Genomic DNA, 21559 nt, shown 5'->3' on the forward strand with positions numbered 1-21559 from the left:
AATTGCCCTACAGGGATGTTTTCTCTGATATGTTTGGGATGATAACTGTTAAAATGTAACAATCCATTCCTATCAATCGATTTCCGATAAAGCTCAGTTACAAATTTGCCGTCTCTCTTTCCCACCTTCATATCCAGGAATGATACCCACTGATGTTGAATATCACAAGTAAATCTAAGATTCATATCTTGTTCATTCAAATATTGAAAAAAGTTTTGAAACTCACATTGCGTACCAGACCAGATAACCAGGATATCATCAATATAACGGCACCATGACCTCACATGCCTGTACCATAATGAGGGATAAACAAATTTCTCTTCAAATGCTGAAACGTACAGGCAAGCCACCACATACAGGCAAGCCACCACGACATACACCATCTTTAGTGTGTGTCTTACCCTACTCTAATCGGGTAGGGGATCTTATACAGGTTGTTAAAAATCATTGGCACCTTGTAAGTGGCTTTGTGGGGATGCAGGATCCCCCTATGTTTTCTTTTAGGAGATCTAGGAATTTAAGGGACATTTTAGTCCATTCGGATTTGGGTGACAGTGAACAAATGTATGAGCAAGTAGGTGGACACTCCCCTTGCACTAAATGTAGTGTATGCAAACTTTGTCTAACAATACAGGATTTTGTACATCCTGTATCTGGGAAAAAGTTTTTCTTAAAGAGTCTTACTACATGTCAAACCAGTTCGGTAGTGTACGTTGTGCAATGCCCATGTGGACTTTTGTATGTAGGAAAAACATCAAGGATGGTGAGGCTTCGTATACTAGAACATTGCAGCAGAATTAGAAACATTGTGGAAACAGCTCCCCTAGTGAAACATTGGCGGGAGTTTAATCATGCGGTGGAAGATCTCCGGTTTTTTGTATTACAAAAGGTTTCTGCTAGACGGGGTGGTAATATAAATAAAATACTACTGCAAAAGGAACAGCGATGGATTTTCAATTTACAGACTTTATGGCCAAAAGGGTTGAATGATAAAATCGATTGGGCAACATGTTTTTAAAGCTTTCTCGATTAGAACCGTAGAGTCTAATTGAATGCTTTCTGCTGATAGGTTTGAATTTGGCGGGTTTGAGACTGTTTGGAATGGAAGCACCTTTGATTAGTTTGGAGGTAATGTTCTTTAAGGGTGGAGATAGTGGGTTGTTAAGGTTGTCTGATTGGTAGAGCTTGGTTTAAAAGGAAGTAGGAGGGGACAGGTTTACTTCCGTTGATCCACTCGATGGAAGCGTTTGCTTAAGATGCGGTAATGGCGTTTGTTCGCCTAAGATAAGAAAGGTAAGGAGTTTTTGTCATGCTGGTGATCTCTTGAGAAAAGTTCATTTACTTTTACTGTTTCTAATTGGTTTTACTTTTTGATTTAAGTAAATCTGAGATAAGTGTTCCACGGTTTTGAATGGTTGAGATGATGTGAATTTGGAGTCGGGGAAGTGTCAAACTGTGCGTCTGGGCAAATTCTTTGGGACGTACAGGTATGCTAATATTTGAACAATTTTACAAAGTATTGATTTGTGAAAAATGTTAATTTAAATATTTCAAATATTGTAAATTGTGTTAAAATGTTTTTAGAAAGCCCTGTGGTCGGATACATGAGCAGTGGGAGATTGTTTGGAAAAGCTCTCCTGAAGAAGCCTGAGACAAGGCGAAACATGTAGAGAGAATACAAGGAGACTAAGAAGATTGGCGTTTGTGTAACGCACAAATTCATATGCAATTAGACTCTTTCTGCTTACAAAATTTATTGTATCTACATTTCACAATGTGCTATAAGATGATTTGTATTTATATGTTGAAACATTTGAACGTTTAGGAGTTTGAAAATGAGATCTTATGTGCGGTTGAATAAATGAGTGTGGATGATATGTGATGGATGATTGGGTATGATCATATTTTATTGTTATATCTATTATGTGGGGTTTTTTGGGATAATTTGTGATTGTCTTTTATAAAATTTTCACCAATAAAGTTTGATAAAATTGGATTGATATCACAATATATATATTAGTTGTTAATTGGTTTGTGATATATTAATAATTTGCCAGTCTGGTTATCTTAGTTAGAATCCTGGCAGTGGCATTTTGTAGCATTTGTAGAAGTTTTAGGGAAATAGCTGGGAGATCAAGTAAAAGAGAATTGCAGAAATCAATTTTTGAGAATATGATTGCTTGCAAAACTGATCTGAAGTCATGGGGGTGGAGTAATGGTCTAAGTCTTTTTAAGACTTGGAGTTTTTAGAAACATTCTTTCACGGTGTTGCTAATAAAGCTTTTGAAGTTCAGTTGGTTGTCCATGATAACTCCTAGGTTTTTGACCAGGGGAGATAGAGCAGGTGTTGCCACAGGATGAGAGTTAGAGAGCTGGTAGTTGCCATCTTGGGTGATGAGGAGGAATTCAGTTTTGTTGGCATTGAGAATTAGGCAGAGATCCGCAAGGAGATTGGATATGGAAGTGAAGCATGAATTCCAATAATGAAGGGTTTCTTGCAGTGACTTGGTTATTGGGATGAAAATTACCCAATATTCATGGAATTATCCATGTATGACTATGAACTGTGAAATAAAGCAAAACTGTTGGAAATGCCCCCATTTGCGGCTGACACAAGTAGGGATGATGCATAGGTTATTACCCTGTATAAATGTCAATAGAAATGGAACCCATCCTAAACAGTATAATGAAACTAATGATACATTTGGAATCCAGAAGAAAATATCTTTGTTACTAATATCTCAATGGAATGTTCTTTTTAAGTCATTTAAAAAATATGTTATTTATATGTTTTTTTTAATTTAAATTGTTATTTCAAATATTTGGCATCTAGCAATGAATTATTGTTCCATTAAAGCAAAATGCAGATGATTGTACTGTCAAAGATTTGTATGGGTGTTTTCTATTCTCAGAAGCTTTCATCCTAGCCTTTCTTCTTCAGCTGTATCCCTAAAGGATCAGGCAACTTTATGAGCACATTTATGAGATCAGATACAGAGCTACTACTTTAATTTATATTCTGCATAAAATATATTCTATATGACACAAACAACACATATCTGCTCTGTAAAGTTATCGCAAGGTGAAATCTTTTCCAGCTCATCCTTTATGAGAAATTACCTTGAAGGAGGTAATACTCTTCTTTCTCATAATAGTCTATATCAATTAAAGAAAGCTTTTTTTCAAAGGCAAATGTGAATACAGCAGGTTTTTAATTGGTATTTTTATTACTTGAACAGGTTCTACAATACTCACTCCAAGAAGCAATCATGAAAAAATGGATACAATTTTCACTTTTTCTCATTTTCATGTTCACTTGTTCTACTGTCTACTGGATGAAGAAGAAGTATTCATTGCCATTCTACAAATACATATACCACCAGTCACCAGTGGAAGTTGTTAATATTGAACCTAATCTTGGTATCTTTTTTGCTGAGACCACCGAGAAGTTGGAACCCTCCACCTTAGCAGTATGTGCTATAGAATCAGCATCTCATAACTATCCTGATCGATCTGTTTATTTGTTTATGAAAGGATTAACCAAAGACATGACAATCTCCAACAATCCCTCCTACAAGGGTATTTCACTGCTGTCATCTTTAAAAAATGTCCACATCCTTCCCTTAAATTTTGAAGAACTTTTTAAGGACACTCCTCTCCTTCCATGGTACCAAAAGGTAACTGAAATTTTGTCATATTTAATTTAAAATAATAGAATAATGAAAATCTGAAGCATGTTTTTCTTATTTATTTGATGTTTATTTTATTTTAAATTCCTCTTAGGTTTTGTTTACTTTCTTTCCAGCCTTTTTATTTTTGTCTATTTATAATTTGCTTTAAAAATAAAGATGGTCACCTGTAATATCTCATAATTGTAATGCCATCTTTCCGTCAGTACATAATCCCTCACAGCTCTTAATTTATATTTAACTCCTAATTCATAGCACTTTTTGACTGGTCATTTAGCAAATTCTGGTATTTCTAGTGTGCAAATTTCCCATCCCAGCTGATACACAACTCAGATATTTAGTTTGAATCAGGCCTAATAAGTTTAGACAGATAAATACTAGTGTTTATTGAAAGATGTATACAATTCCTGTCCTAGATATGAGGATATTTCAGATGTTTTGGTATTTGGCATTATGTGCAATGAGAAGATTAACATATTATTAGAACAAATAGATGGAAAATGCATCATATAGGTTATTTTGTATCTTTGTCTATTCAATAACCAATGGCAATATTGTTAATGATGGCAGATAAAGACAAAAATGGTCCATCCAGTCTGACAGCAAATTTCTTAGGGTAATAACTGCTACTCTGCGCAGGTTATGGGTAGTAACCGCTGTTCTGTGTAGATACACCGATGCTGAAACGTTAACTGTAGGTGTAACCGAGGTTACCCTATTTCTTCCATTCTTTAGCCACTACAGAACCTCAGTGATTGTTCCACACCCTTTTGAATTCCATTACTGTTCTTTTCCTTACCACCTCTTCCAGGAGGGCTTTTCATGCATCCACCACCCTTTCCATGAGCAAATATTTCCCAACATTTTTCCTTGGAGTTTCATATCATGACCCCTAGTTTTACAACTTACTTTCCATCATAAGAACATAAGAAATTGCCAAGCTGGGTCAGACCAAGGGTCCATCCAACAGAGGCCAAACCAGGCCACAAGAACCTGGCAATTACCAAATACTAAGAATATCCCATGCTACTGATGCAATTAATAGCAGTGGCTATTCCCTAAGTAAACTTGATTAATAGCCGTTAATGGACTTCTCCTCCAAGAACTTATCCAAACCTTTTTGGAACCCAGCTACACTAACTGCACTAACAACATCCTCTGGTAACAAATTCCAGAGCTTTATTGTGCGTTGAGTGAAAAAGAATTTTCTCCGATCAATCTGATTATCGAGAACTATTAATTCCTTCTCAGGTATTTGAAAATCTGTATCATAACACCCCTGTCCTTCCTTCATTCCAGGGTATATATATTATTTTCTTGTTCACTTCAATCTCTTGTTCCTCCGATCTCTTTTCCTAAGTCTTCCAGTGCAGACCCCACACCATTTTGGTTGCATTTCTCTGGACTGCTTCCATTCTGTCCTTATCTTTTTTGAGATATGGCCTCCAGAACTGAACACAATACTCCAGGCAAGACCTCGCACCTCTTTTTTCCTATTGGTTATGCCTTTCTCTATGCAGCCTGGTAACCTTCTGGCCTTAGCCATCACCTGGTCACATTGCTTTGCTACCTTCAGATCCCTGGACACTATCAGCCTGAGCTGTCTTTCCCAGTCAGTACACATCAGTCTTTCATTCCTCATCACATACACTTCTTGGCATTGAATCCCAGCTACCTAATTTTCAAACACTCCTTAAGCTTTCTTAGATTACTTCTCATTTTCTCACCTCTTTCAGGTGTGTCTGCCTTGTTACAGATCATAGTGTCTTCAAGAAAAACAAATTTTACTTTTGAATCCTTTTGCAGTATCACTCACTTACAAAGATATTGAACAGAAGCAGGCCCAGAACCAATTCTTGAGGAACTTCACTTATCACTCTTCTCTCTTCAGTATAGGTTCCATTTATCACTAATGATTGGCAGTCAGCCAATTTGTAATCCATTCCACCACCTTGGAATCCACTCTACATTTTCTCATTTTATTCATGAGCCTCCTATATGGGACCATATCAAAATCCTTGATGAAATGCAAGTAAAACATATTGAGTGCTCTTCCTTGATCTAATTCTCTAGTCACCCAAAAAAAATCAATCAGATTTGTTTAACAGGATCTTCCTCTGGTATAACCATGTTGCCTCAGATCCAGCAACCCATTGGATTGTAGATTGTTCATTAAATTTCCTTCAGCAGAACCTCCATTAATTTTCATACCATCAAGGTAAGGCTAACTGGCCTTTAATTTCCAGCCTCCTCCCTGCTACCACTTTTGTGAAGTGAGACTACACCTGCCTTTCTCAAACTTGCAGTACCACTCCAGACTCCAAGGATCTATTAAACAGGTTCTTCAGTGGACTCACTAGAACTTCTCTGAGCTCCATTAGAATCTTGGGATGTATCTCATCTGGAACCACTGCCTTGTCAACTTTCAGTTTTGCAAGTTTCACTCAAACTCTCTCTTCTATAAATGGGGCCATATCTACCCCATTCCCATCTCTACTCTTGCCAACCAGCAGTGGTCCTTCTCCAAGGTCTTCTTTAGTGAACACAGAACTGTAGTATTTGTTTAATATTTCTGCTGTTTCCTCATCTTTCTGTACACCTTGCTCTTGTCTTCTTTCAGTTGTACAATGCCACCTCTGGCCTTCCTTTTTTCTCTAACAAATCTGAAAATGCTTTGTCATGTCACCTTTCCTCCTTGGTGATCTTTGCTTCCATTCAAATTTTCGCTAGTCTGATTTGTTTAATCTCCTTCAGCTTCACCAGAGGGAGTGCTGAAAGCTGATCCTTCTAGTGATGGGCATTCATTTGAAATGAATGGGTAAAATGCATCAAATGAGTCCATTTAGTTTCTTCTATGAACCATTTAAATACAAAAATGTTTGCTCATTCTTTTCTTTTTGCCATTCAAATCTATGGTCCGTTCAAGTCTAGAGCTCCTGCTGAGCAAACAGCAGGTACAGGAAGGGTCTAATTAGTAACTATAGCTGCTATTCTTCCTAGCTGCCATGCCTCAGATATACCACCTTGGGGGTCTGGCTGCCATTCTGCATACCTGCCATGCTTCAGATGTACCACCTTGGGGATCTTCCTTTACCCTCTCTAACTCTCAGGCATCTAGATGCCTGGACCTTTCCCAGCAACCCTTTTTAAACCTCCTGAGGACTAAACTGGATCTTTGGGGGCATGACCGTGTTCTATGCTAAAATATGGCCTCATCAGTAGGACACAAGCCCTTGAGAGATCTGATACTCAAGCAGACAATATACATATGCAGACTATAGCAAAACCCACAGTTAGAAGGAAGAAATGAAAGGACAACAGAAAACTTGCACAGGAGAAAACTTTTGCATGTTCTGGATATGGGAAAGGTTTCAGTAGGAAGAGAGAATAAATGTAACACTAGAAAATCAACAAAGGGAAGAAAATGTGTTCAGCTTCAGAACATGGGAAAAGCTTTTTAATTAAAGCAAACACTACAAATTACCAGGAAAGCCATGCTAATAAGACCATTGTCATGTTCTGACTGTGACAAAAGTTTCAATTGGAAACAAATTTCAATAGTAACCCAAATGTCAGCCTATAACAAGATCAATTTCAAGTAGGGAATGTTATTGATGACAGATCATACATAAAGTAATACATGATGAAAAAGCGGATTGGCTAAACACTGCACTACGGGTACACATACCACACAGGAACCTTTGTTCAGCAAACAAAGCTCTCTTAACCATTCTCTCAGTCAAGACAGCGAGACTAACCCAGGTAAGAGAAAGGGCATTGTCTTTAGCAGGACCCACACTCTGGAACACAATGCCTTTGGAGATCAGATTACAGAGAGACCCCAAAACATTCAAGAGAAGTCTAAAGACATGGCTTTTTAAACAAGCCTTTTATATAGAGACCAGAGAATAGAAAATACACTGGAATAAACAGAAGAGCACCGGCACACAGCACTAGTACTTTAGTACGCTTACTCCAAACTTACTTATGTGCTTACATGTAAAACGTTGCAATGGTATATAAGTTAGCGATGGTATAGAAAAGGCTTTAAATAAATAAATAAATAAATAAATACATAAATTAGGGATGTGAATCGTTTTTTGACGATTTAAAATATCGTCCGATATATTTTAAATCGTAAAAAAATCGTTAGGGCCACGATACAATACCAATTCCCCCGATTTATCGTTAAAAAATCGTAAATCGGGGGAAGGGGGAGGGCAGGAAAACCGGCACACTAAAACCCCCTAAAACCCACCCCCGACCCTTTAAATTAAATCCCCCACCCTCCCGAACCCCCCCCCCCATGCTTTAAATTACCTGGGGATCCGGCGGTGGTCCAGAAAGGCGGCGGTCCAGAACGACCCCCTCAATAGAATCGTGTTGCCTTCAGCCGGAGCCATTTTTCAAAATGGCCGCCGCAAAATGGCGGCGGCCATAGACAAAAATGATTCGACGGAGGAGGTCGTTCCGGACCCCCGCTGGACTTTTGGCAAGTCTTGTGGGGGTCAGGAGGCCCCCCCAAGCTGGCCAAAAGTTTCCTGGGAGTCCAGCGGGGTTCTGGGAGTGATTTCTTGCCGCGAATCGTTTTCGTACGGAAAATGGCGCCGGCAGGAGACAACACGATTCTATTGAGGGGGCCGTTCCGGACTGCCGCCGATCTGGACCACCGCCGGATCCCCAGGTAATTTAAAGCATTTGGGGGGGTTCGGGAGGGTGGGGGATTTAATTTAAAGGGTCGGGGTGGGTTTTAGGGGGGTTTAGTGTGCCGGCTCACGATTTTAACGATTTTTCACGATAGTTTATACACCCAAACGGCAACAATACGATTCCCTCCCCCTCCCAGCCGAAATCGATCGTTAAGACGATCGAGGACACGATTCACATCTCTAACATAAATAAATAAATGTTTTGTTCTTAATCTGTCGATTGGCAAGTGCTTCAACAGGAAGACAGACAACTCCCGTGCCACTCTGCCTTGCTGCTATGCCTCTTATCCTACAACTTAGGGGGTATTTTTCCACTTAGCATTGCTGTCACCAGACTTTGCACCTTGAATGTCTTGCTGTCATTCTGATTTGCTGTCATATTCCAGACTCTACACCTTGCATTGTTCTTGCCACTGTGGGGGCTGATTGCACTTCTCATTTTGCCTTAATGTGTTGATTCCACTCTTCTTTCTGCTTTGCCCTTTATTGTTGCCTTCAGGTTTTTCCTGCCACCTTTACTGCCTCATTCCCCCTTTTTAGTGCCTTAGGATATTGATGACATTTTTGGTGGCACTTTGCCTCTCAGTCTGCCTTCCAGAGTTCATGCCAATGTTGTTGGTGCTCTCTTTTGAAGCCAAAAGGCCTGATTTTCAAAAGCCTTCAAATACATAAACTGTATAAATACATTTTACTGGTGGTAAGTGGACTTTTGAAAATTACTACAATATATGCCATTGAATTGCCAATAGGTTTTACCCATAATAAGTACATTTAATGTGGGTAAATAGCTTTTGAAAAACGCTACACTATGTTACATTTACATGCAAAACTCCTTTGAAAATTCACCAGCAAGTGTGTTCTTTTTATTCTTGCTCCTTATTTGCTCCTCTTATGGTGCTTTGGAGAACTCCTGCCACTAGAGATGTGAATCGGAACCGGAATCTGATCGGTTCCGGTTCCGATCCAAATCTTAAAATTTTTATCGCCCGGCCCAATTTGAGTTCTGATTATCGGCTGCGCCTGATCCGATAATCAAACCCCCAAACCCCCAAATAAACCAAACCCCCTCCCAAACCCCCAAAAAAGGTTTTAAAATTACCTGGTGGTCCAGCGGGAGCGCGGAGAGCGATCTCCCGCTCTCAGGCCATTGGCTGCGTTAATAAAAATGGCGCCGATGGCCCTTTGCCCTTACCATCTGACAGGGCAAAGGTAGCGCCAGCGCCATTTTGAATATTGGCAATACGGCCTGAGTGCAGGAGATCGCTCCCGGACCCCCGCTGGACCTCCAGGGACTTTTGGCCAGCTTGGGGGGCCTCCTGACCCCCACAAGACTTGCCAAAAGTCCAGCGGGAATCCAGGAGCGACCACCTGCACTCGGGCTGTATTGCCAGTATTCAAAATGGCGCCGGCGCTACCTTTGCCCTCACTATGTCATAGGGGCTGACGATCGGCCGACGGTCGGCCCTTGTGACATAGTGAGGGCAAAGGTAGCGCCGGCTGGTGGCTAGCCTGCATTGAGTGGAAGCTGCTGGTGGCTAGCCTGCATTGAGTGGAAGCTGCTGCTACCCTTAACAGAAGTCAGGGTAGTTTGCATGGAGTGGCAGTTACTTTTACCCTTAACAGAAGACATGGGATAGTCTGCATAGAATGGCAGTTGCTACTATACTTAACAGATGGTTTACAGGTAGCTTGCAGGTTGCGGCAGTTGCAACTACCCTTAACGGAGGATTTGAGGGAAGACTGCATGGAGTAGCAGTTGCTATTACCCTTATCAGAGGACTTAAGGGTAGATAGCATGGAGTGACAGTTGCTACTATACTTAACAGAGGGCTTGGAGGTAGTCTGCATGGAGTAGCAATTGCAACTACCCTTAATAGAGGGCTTGGGAGTAGTCTGCATGGAGCAACAGATTATATTACCTTTAACAGAAGGCTTGGGGTTAGTCTACGTGGAACAGCAGTTGCAACTATCCTTAACAGAGGACTTGAAGGTAGAGTGCATAGAGTGGCCATTGACAGAAGGCTTGGGAGTAGCCTGCACAGAGTGGCAGTTGCTACTACCCTAATAAAAACTTGCTGGGCAGACTAGATATCAATTTTGGTCTTTTTTTAAAAACACTTTATCAAATGAAGAAACAATAATAGTTCAATTCCCATCCTCTAACACCACTTTCCCCTTCCCAACTATCGAACAAAAACCATTGACTGTGGTGACCAGGTAGTCCATGGTTTATTAATTCAATTGTCTCTACTTTATATCAATCATCCAATCTTAAAAAATCAGAAATGTAAAAGCAATAAAGAACCTATTTTCACTCTTTAAGCATTAAATAATAAACTTCTAACTTTAGGGGTCAAAACTAAGATTTACTGATGCCAAATTGTGCTCGGGGGTGGACCCTTGACTTGAGGCAGTGAGAACTGCCTCCTGGTAGGGACCAGGAAGCAACTGCCCCCAGGGAGTGGAGCCCTGGAGGAGACAGAAGCTAGGAAAAGCTTTACCACTGGAAGCCCGAGGTCCTCCCGGGAGGAGTCTGTAGGGACCCGGGCCGCTTGGACTTAGGTGGGCCTCGCAGGGTCTCCTGAGTCCGGCGTGCCCACAGACAGAAGGGGAGCATGGACAGGTTCAAGACTGGAGGTCAGATGTAACAAGGAGGACCAGAAGAGCGTAGGTGATGACAAGGCTAGGAACAGAGCCAGAATCTAGAGACGTGGTCAAACAGGCAGAGGTCAAAGTCCGGGAATCAGTCCGAGGAGTAGTCAGCAAAGTAGAGGTCAGGTTCCGGAGGTCAGACTAGGTTACAGGCAGGCCGAGGTCAGAAGGCAGGCAGCAGGCAAGCAGGTCGAGGAGCAGACTGGAGTCAGAAGGCAGGCAGCAGGCAGGCAGGTCAAGGAACAAGCCAAGGTCAGTACCAGTAAGACAGTCCGGAGGTACTACCTGGGTAGACGAACAGATGAACAGGAACAGAAGGACGCTGGAGTACTAGGAAGCAGGAACAGAACTGGAACAGAAGGAGGCCCCCCCAAGCTGGCCAAAAGTTCCTTTTGGGTCCAATGAGGGTCCCGGAGCGAACGCGCGGGGAATCACGTGACGTCGGCGTCACTCCGACGTGACGCCGACGTCACGTGCTCCTCGCAAAGGAGTACAGAAATGGCGTCCTGACTCCCCGCTGGACCACCAGGGAGTTTTGGTAAGTCTTGGGGGGGGGGGATTAAGGAGGGTGAGGGGTTTAAATTTTTATTTAGGATCAACAATCGCGATTTCCAACGTATTCAACATAGCTATGTTGAATAAGTTGGAAATCCGATCGTTTTCGCCTCATCACTCTTAAGTTAAAAAAAAAAAAAAAGTTGCGTTTTACATATAAGTTCAAAACGAATGCACACCCCTAATAGGGATGTGCAGACAAAAAGTTTTCGTTGATAAGTTGATAAGTTGAAATTGAGGGTCGATTTCGTTCAATATGGACATATGGAGAATTCCATAAGTTGAGGGTCTGTCCATAAGTTGACCGGTTCCCATTAAAGTCAATGGGGGAAGGATTTCCAGCCTATTTTTGGCTGCAGAATTGGGGTTTTCTTATCAATTGTCATGAAACTTCTGGGGAGCAATCATCACAACAACAAAAGAGCTCCAAGGTACTTAGACTGTGGCAAAGTGGCACCTAAGTGGCATGAATAGCCTAAGGCACTGGAAAGGTGCAAAGGGATACCAGAAGTGGCAAGAGTGCTTTAACAGAGGCACAAAGCAGCAGTGAGAATGTAAAAAACACACCACAGCTTCAAAACAGAGCACCGATAGCAGATGCATGAACCATCAAAGGCAGCACCACAGGCAAAGCGGCAAGACAAGTGGCATTGACATCCAACAGCACAAAGAAGGGGGAACATAGCAAGAAGATAGACTAGCACCAACACACTGAGGAACCATGAGAGTGGCAAGAACACCACAAGGAGTTAAGTGAGTCATCTGGTGTATGGCAGCAAAGCAGAGTGGCAGAAAGCTGATAGGGGCAAGACAGGCTGGCAGAGTGGAGGTAGTCTGGTCTGGTCCCTGTGGTTTTGGTAGGGGAAAGACAGGCTGGCCCAGGAAAGAGTTCCCTTTCCTTTGTGCAGGGAAGGACTCCCTGGAACAGGTCCACCCCTAGAGTTGGGTGTACCCGGTGTTTATATTGGCGTCCAGTGAATATCGTTGGCGTCTAGTGAATTCCGTTGGCTTCTAGTGAATTCCGACTGTACTTACACACTTCAGCTGATGACAAAGGAAATTGAAGAAGATCTCTCAGAAATAAGAATACTGCTACTCCAGTCATCCAGGCCTGGATGAACAGGCACATCATTCGAGGACAGAGGTCAATCCCAGCTAGGGACACAAGGCCTGGATGAACAGGCACAGCAATGGAGTTAAAACACCAGTCGGAGGAACACAAGGCCTGGATGAACAGGCACATCATTCGAGGACAGAGGTCAATCCCAGCTAGGGACACAAGGCCTGGATGAACAGGCACAGCAATGGAGTTAAAACACCAGTCGGAGGAACACAAGGCCTGGATGAACAGGCACAGCAATGGAGTTAAAACACCAGTCGGAGGAACACAAGGCCTGGATGAACAGGCACATCATTCGAGGACAGAGGTCAATCCCAGCTAGGGACACAAGGCCTGGATGAACAGGCACAGCAATTGAGTTAAAACACCAGTTGGAGGAACACAAGGCCTGGATGAACAGGCACATCATTCGAGGACAGAGATAAATCCCAGCTAGGGACACAAGGCCTGGATGAACAGGCACAGCAATTGAGTTAAAACACTTGTGGGAACACAAGGCCTGGATGAACAGGCACAGCAATTCAGTTAAAACACTTGTGGGAACACAAGGCCTGGATGAACAGGCACAGCAATGGAGGTCAAACACCAGTAGGAACACAAGGCCTGGATGAACAGGCACATCATTCGAGGACAGAGGTCAATCCCAGCTAGGGACACAAGGCCTGGATGAACAGGCACAGCATTTGAGTTAAAACACTTGTGGAACACAAGGCCTGGATGAACAGGCACAGCAATGGAGGTCAAACACCAGTAGGAACACAAGGCCTGGATGAACAGGCACATCATTCGAGGACAGAGGTCAATCCCAGCTAGGGACACAAGGCCTGGATGAACAGGCACAGCATTTGAGTTAAAACACTTGTGGAACACAAGGCCTGGATGAACAGGCACAGCAATTCAGTTAAAACACTTATGGGAACACAAGGCCTGGATGAACAGGCACAGCAATGGAGGTCAAACACCAGTAGGAACACAAGGCCTGGATGAACAGGCACATCATTCGAGGACAGAGGTCAATCCCAGCTAGGGACACAAGGCCTGGATGAACAGGCACAGCAATTGAGTTAAAACACTTGTGGGAACACAAGGCCTGGATGAACAGGCACAGCAATTGAGTTAAAACACTTGTGGAACACAAGGCCTGGATGAACAGGCACAGCAGTTCAGTTAAAACACTTATGGGAACACAAGGCCTGGATGAACAGGCACAGCAATGGAGGTCAAACACCAGTAGGAACAAAAGGCCTGGATGAACAGGCACAGCAATTGAGTTAAAACACTTCTGGGAACACAAGGCCTGGATGAACACGGATACTCAGATAGTAATTTTTTTTTTAATGTATTTATATTCTTATTTTAAAACGTTTCTAGCACTTCATACTTGATTACACTCAGGTACTGTAGGTATTTCCCTATCCCCAGAGGAACACAAGGCCTGGATGAACAGGCACAGCAACTGAGTTAAAACACTTGTGGGAACAAAAGGCCTGGTTGAACAGGCACATCATTCGAGGACAGAGGTCAATCCCAGCTAGGGACACAAGGCCTGGATGAACAGGCACAGCAATTGAGTTAAAACACTTGTGGGAACACAAGGCCTGGATGAACAGGCACATCATTCGAGGACAGAGGTCAATCCCAGCTAGGGACACAAGGCCTTGATGAACAGGCACAGCAATTAAGTTAAAACACCAGTGGGAACACAAGGCCTGGATGAACAGGCACAGCAGTCGAGGACAGAGGTCAATCCCACCTAGGGACACAAGGCCTGGATGAACAGGCACAGCAATTCAGTTAAAACACTTGTGGGAACACAAGGCCTGGATAAACACGGATACTCGGATAGTAATTTTTTTTTTTAATGTATTTATATTCTTATTTTAAAACGTTTCTAGCACTTCATACTTGATTACACTCAGGTACTGTAGGTATTTCCCTATCCCCAGAGGAACACAAGGCCTGGATGAACAGGCACAGCAATTGAGTTAAAACACTTGTGGGAACACAAGGCCTGGATGAACAGGCACATCATTCGAGGACAGAGGTCAATCCCAGCTAGGGACACAAGGCCTGGATGAACAGGCACAGCAATGGAGTTAAAACACCAGTTGGAGGAACACAAGGCCTGGATGAACAGGCACATCATTCGAGGACAGAGGTCAATCCCAGCTAGGGACACAAGGCCTGGATGAACAGGCACAGCAATTGAGTTAAAACACTTGTGGGAACACAAGGCCTCGATGAACAGGCACAGCAATTGAGTTAAAACACTTGTGGGAACAGAAGGCCTGGATGGAACAGGCACATCATTCGAGGACAGAGGTCAATCCCAGCTAGGGACACAAGGCCTGGATGAACAGGCACAGCAATTGAGTTAAAACACTTGTGGGAACACAAGGCCTGGATGAACAGGCACAGCAATTGAGTTAAAACACTTGTGGGAACACAAGGCCTGGATGGAACAGGCACATCATTCGAGGACAGAGGTCATTCCCAGCTAGGGACACAAGGCCTGGATGAACAGGCACAGCAATTGAGTTAAAACACTTGTGGGAACACAAGGCCTGGATGAACAGGCACAGCAGTCGAGGATAGAGGTCAATCCCAGCTAGGGACACAAGGCCTGGATGAACAGGCACAGCAATTGAGTTAAAACACTTGTGGGAACACAAGGCCTGGATGAACAGGCACAGCAGTCGAGGACAGAGGTCAATCCCACCTAGGGACACAAGGCCTGGATGAACAGGCACAGCAATTGAGTTAAAACACTTGTGGGAACACAAGGCCTGGATGAACAGGCACAGCAGTCGAGGACAGAGGTCAATCCCACCTAGGGACACAAGGCCTGGATGAACAGGCACAGCAATTGAGTTAAAACACTTGTGGGAACACAAGGCCTGGATGAACAGGCACATCATTCGAGGACAGAGGTCAATCCCAGCTAGGGACACAAGGCCTGGATGAACAGGCACAGCAATTGAGTTAAAACACTTGTGGGAACACAAGGCCTGGATGAACAGGCACAGCAATTGAGTTAAAACACTTGTGGGAACACAAGGCCTGGATGGAACAGGCACATCATTCGAGGACAGAGGTCAATCCCAGCTAGGGACACAAGGCCTGGATGAACAGGCACAGCAATTGAGTTAAAACACTTGTGGGAACACAAGGCCTGGATGAACAGGCACAGCAATTGAGTTAAAACACTTGTGGGAACACAAGGCCTGGATGAACACGGATAGTCGGATAGTAATTTTTTTTTTTTAATGTATTTATATTCTTATTTTAAAACGTTTCTAGCACTTCATACTTGATTACACTCAGGTACTGTAGGTATTTCCCTATCCCCAGAGGAACACAAGGCCTGGATGAACAGGCACAGCAATTGAGTTAAAACACTTGTGGGAACACAAGGCCTGGATGAACAGGCACATCATTCGAGGACAGAGGTCAATCCCAGCTAGGGACACAAGGCCCGGATGAACAGGCACAGCAATTGAGTTAAAACACTTGTGGGAACACAAGGCCTGGATGAACAGGCACATCATTCGAGGACAGTGGTCAATCCCAGCTAGGGACACAAGGCCTGGATGAACAGGCACAGCAATTGCGTTAAAACACTTGTGGGAACACAAGGCCTGGATGAACAGGCGCAGCAATGGAGGTCAAACACCGGTAGGAACACAAGGCCTGCACAGTAGATGATCAGGCACAGCGATTCATGTCAGGAACATGTGTTGCAGTTTATTATCTGGAGCATAGGAGGCAATTAGAGCTGCTGCAAGGCTTTGAATAGCTTTCATTCGTCTTGCCATTCACAGGGAAAATTTGGAAAGCCAAGCAAAGGCAGGTTTACTTTCAAAAACACTAGCATTTCCATCAACTCTGGTGCCAGCCTTGAGCGGTGAGGGCTCATGATATCCCCTGTCATTGAAAAGACACGTTCACTGGGCACACTGGTTGGTGGACATGACAGATATCATTCAGCCACTTTGGCTAGGTGTGGCCAGACAGTGGACTTGTGTGCCCAATATGCCAGCGGATCTGTCTGCATGTTCTCTATCGGCTCTGAGAGATACCGCGTCACTGACAGCTGTGCTGCTGTCTTCTCCTGTGCTTGGGAGGCCTCAGAGTCACTCAATCCAGCTACTTTCTCTCTCGCCCGTTGCACAACTGATGAATCTTTATGGCCAACATGCCTTGGGCGTTCTGACGTGGAGGAGGAGGTACTACCTGTCACTGACACAGGGCTACTCCTGCCTGGGCTAGCAGCACAACTCTGTGACGTGCCGGCTGTTTCCACCTCTGCTTCAAGCCTAATCTGACTCTGTTTCTGCCTATAGCACTCCTGTTCATGGACCTTACCTAACAGCAGATCCTTCACATATGACAGACAATTGGTCTGTAGAGCGAGTTTACCTTTCACACGGGGATCACCGACAGAGGCGAGCATGTATGTGCTGTCCTCTGTTAAAGGCCTTAATCTGTCTTTCACCTGCTGCTGCAAAAAAATCCAGACACTGCAGCACCTCAGCAGTCATTCCCTCTTGCTGTTTAAAGGCCTCCAAATGGTCATCCAGGAATTTAACTATAGGGATGATGTCAGCCAAGGTGGCACTTCTGGAACTCAGCTCCTCCGTGACATCCTTGAAGGGCTGCAGGATTTTTACCAGCTGACTCATGACTAACCAATCGCGATGCCCTAGGGGATTCTGCACACCTATGTCCATTCTACCAGAAAGTTCATGAAGGGGTGTCTGCAGCTCCAGTAACCTCTCTAGCATCATAAAGGTGGAATTCCACCGGGTGGCAATGTCTTGAATGAGACACTTCTGAGGCATATCCAAATCATTCTGCTTTTGTCGGAGAACCTGCCCCGCCTTGACACTTCTGTGGAAGTATGCTGCTATGTTCCTGCACTTCTGTATTAACCTACGCAGGTATTCATTCTCCTTGTCATTGGACTCCAAGCCCAGAGCTGACTTCACTACCAGATGCAGAGGGTGTGCAAAACATCGGATGTTCTTAAACCGCCCATCGCTTATTGCCTTAACCATGTTTGCACCGTTGTCTGTGACAAAAAACCCTGCCCGCGTTTTCCTGTCTTGCTGGTGCAGTTGCCAGCCCTCCAGCATCTTTCTGATGCATGCTAGAATATTGGCAGCGGTATGGGCCTGGTCCACCAGGTGGGTGTGCAGTAAAGCCCACCTCCACCCTGACGCTTCTTCAGTAATAGAGCTGCTGGCTGCCCCTGCCTCTGCCATGTCCCACCAGTGTGCTGTCAGAGAGAGGTAAGAGTGTGCAGCATTCATGGCGGTCCAGATATCGCAGGTGAAATGCACTCTTCCGTCTGCCTTAGCTAGCAGTGCTTGCAAGCGACTGCGACACTGCTTGTACAAGCTGGGGATGACCTTTCTACTAAATGTGGTTCTGGAGGGGACTTTGTAATTTGGAAGTACAACCTTCAAAAAACGCTTGAAACCCACATTCTCCACTAACTGCAAGGGCTGTTCATCAAGGGCAATCATTTCCCCAATGCTCCTGGTTACAACTTTTGAGGCTGCCTGCCTCCTACCCCGGGATAGTGTTACCGCACTCCACCCCATTTCCTCCATGGTGGATTGTCGCTTCTGCCACATGTCACTGGATTGCTGGCCTGCCGCCTGACTGCTAGAAGGGTATGAGAGAGTGGGCTGACTCTGCTTTCCTACCACTGCACACTGCTTGAAAGGGGTCCCCCGACTGAAACTGCCACCATCCCCAGATGGCAGTAATCTTGTTGGGTGTTGCCTCTTAATATGATGGTTCATGCCAAAATTTGATAGATGTCCCATTTGCTTGCCTCTGCTAATATCCCTGGCACAGTAATTATACCAAGCATAACGCGGGTCTTCTGTCGCTTTAAAATGTTTCCAGATCGGAGATTTCTTTTCTGATCCTCCTCTCTTTACCACCTTGGGGGTGGATGCTGGCACTGGAGTTGAGGTACTAGTGGGTGGTGCACCCTGAGAAGCAATGCCAGCGGGGGCACCAGTCGTCACCCTCTGTCTCCCTTCTGACACCTCTTCCTCCTTCTTGATATCACTGTAATCTCTCACCTGCTGCACAGTTCTGGAGGTGGAGGCTAAGACAGGACTAACTGATTCTACAGAAGATTCGTCAGCTACTACTTCTTCAGTTTCTAATGAGAATCCCACCCAAGAAGATTCTTCTTCTGAATCAGAAGCTAACAGTGCCAGCGCTACCTTGTGACCGCTAAGTCTTAGTTGAGACTTCTGTCCCCCGGCTGCTCTTGGGTGTCTAAATTTTGTCGGGCTTGACTCTGCCTCCCCTTCCCTCTCCTCCAAAACTACAGGGCCAGAAACAAGTGGTGGCGATGGCAAAGTATCATGGGCCAATTTCGTTTTTTTTGCCATGGAACTGCCATCCCCTACAAAGAGTTTAGATTGCGACAGTTGCCTTTTTAGCTGTACTGGTGGTGTTGCACTTGTGTCTTTTGCGGTGCCTCCGCTGCCAGTCCCAATAAGTCGATTGCATCTCTCTTTCCCTGACATTATGGATGATTTTATGTGGTAACACTGCCCACTGTCCCACAATAATAATGTTCAGTCTGTTTAAAATTCCCAAATGAACAGACCCACTCAAGAACAATGTTCAGTCTGTTTAAAATACCAAAATGAACAGACTCACTCAATAACAATGTCCTTAAGTCTGTTTAAAAATACCAAAATGAACAGACTCACTCAAGAACAATGTTCAGTCTGTTTAAAATTCCCAAATGAACAGACTGACTCAATAACAATGTTCAGTCTGTTTAAAATACCTAAATGAACAGACTCACTCAAGAACAATGTTCAGTCTGTTTAAAATTCCCAAATGAACAGACCCACTCAAGAACAATGTTAGGTCTGTTTAAAACACTAAAATGAACAGACCCACTCAAGAACAATGTTCAGTCTGTTTAAAATACCTAAATGAACAGACTGACTCAATAACAATGTTCAGTCTGTTTAAAATTCCCAAATGAACAGACTGACTCAATAACAATGTTCAGTCTGTTTAAAATACCTAAATGAACAGACTCACTCAATAACAATGTTCTTAAGACTGTTTAAAAATACTAAAATGAACAGACTCACTCAAGAACAATGTTCAGTCTGTTTAAAATTCCCAAATGAACAGACCCACTCAAGAACAATGTTAGGTCTGTTTAAAACACTAAAATGAACAGACCCACTCAAGAACAATGTTTAGTCTGTTTAAAATACCTAAATGAACAGACTGACTCAATAACAATGTTCAGTCTGTTTAAAATTCCCAAATGAACAGACTGACTCAATAACAATGTTCAGTCTGTTTAAAATACCTAAATGAACAGACTCACTCAATAACAATGTTCTTAAGTCTGTTTAAAAATACTAAAATGAACAGACTCACTCAAGAACAATGTTCAGTCTGTTTAAAATTCCCAAATGAACAGACCCACTCAAGAACAATGTTAGGTCTGTTTAAAATACCAAAATGAACAGACTGACTCAATAACAATGTTCAGTCTGTTTAAAATACCAAAATGAACAGACCCACTCAAGAACAATGTTCACTGTGTTTAAAATACCAAAATGAACAGACCCACTCAAGAACAATGTTCTTAAGTCTGTTTAAAATACCAAAATGAACAGACCCACTCAATAACAATGTTCTTAAGTCTGTTTAAAAATACCAAAATGAACAGACTCACTCAAGAACAATGTTCAGTCTGTTTAAAATACCAAAATGAACAGACCCACTCAAGAACAATGTTCACTATCTGTTTAAAATACCAAAATGAACAGACCCACTCAAGAACAATGTTCAGTCTGTTTAAAATACCAAAATGAACAGACCCACTCAAGAACAATGTTCACTATCTGTTTAAAATACCAAAATGAACAGACCCACTCAAGAACAATGTTCAGTCTGTTTAAAATGCCCACTGCCTCACTGCCTGCCTGGCAGTGCACTCAATATGTGTGTGTGTGTGTGTGCAGTGCACACAGAACTAGCTTCCTTTTAAGCAGATAAGAGGTAGAGTACTGCGGCCCAGGCACTTCCCAGCACAGACCCACTCAAGGACAATGCGTTGAGTCTGTTTGAAAATACCAAGATGAACAGACTCACTCTCAATAACAATGTTGTTAAGTCTGTTTAAAATTCCCAAATGAACAGACTCACTGAAGGACAATGTTCAGTCTGTTTAAAATGTCCACTGCCCACTGTCTCACTGCCTGCCTGGCAGTGCACTCAATGTGTGTGTGTGTGTGTGTGTGTGTGTGTGCAGTGCACACAGAACTAGCTTCCTTTTAAGCAGATAAGAGGCAGAGTACTGCGGCCCAGGCACTTCCCAGCACAGACCCACTCAAGGACAATGCGTTGAGTCTGTTTGAAAATACCAAGATGAACAGACTCACTCTCAATAACAATGTTGTTAAGTCTGTTTAAAATTCCCAAATGAACAGACCCACTGAAGGACAATGTTCAGTCTGTTTAAAATGCCCACTGCCTCACTGCCTGCCTGGCAGTGCACTCAATGTGTGTGTGTGTGTGTGTGTGTGTGTGCAGTGCACACAGAACTAGCTTCCTTTTAAGCAGATAAGAGGCAGAGTACTGCGGCCCAGGCACTTCCCAGCACAGACCCACTCAAGGACAATGCGTTGAGTCTGTTTGAAAATACCAAGATGAACAGACTCACTCTCAATAACAATGTTGTTAAGTCTGTTTAAAATTCCCAAATGAACATACCCACTCAAGGACAATGTTCAGTCTGTTTAAAATGCCCACTGCATGACAGACTAAGC

The 21559-nt window shown here is 43.4% G+C and overlaps 1 protein-coding gene across 2 annotated transcripts in view; it reads left to right on the forward strand.

The window, feature by feature from the left end:
• The first annotated feature begins 3255 nt into the window (after window positions 1-3255).
• Window positions 3256-21559, forward strand: part of LOC115099096 (alpha-1,4-N-acetylglucosaminyltransferase-like) — a 243371-nt gene continuing 225067 nt past the window's right edge. For both annotated transcript variants that reach the window (XM_029616421.1, XM_029616420.1), the window contains exon 1: window positions 3256-3677. In XM_029616421.1, the coding sequence (XP_029472281.1) occupies window positions 3270-3677 (408 nt within the window). In that variant the 5' untranslated portion in view covers window positions 3256-3269. The remainder of the gene's footprint in view (window positions 3678-21559) is intronic.

The sequence above is a fragment of the Rhinatrema bivittatum genome, chromosome 9 (genome assembly GCF_901001135.1).
Source record: "Rhinatrema bivittatum chromosome 9, aRhiBiv1.1, whole genome shotgun sequence".
Lineage (NCBI taxonomy): Eukaryota > Metazoa > Chordata > Amphibia > Gymnophiona > Rhinatrematidae > Rhinatrema > Rhinatrema bivittatum.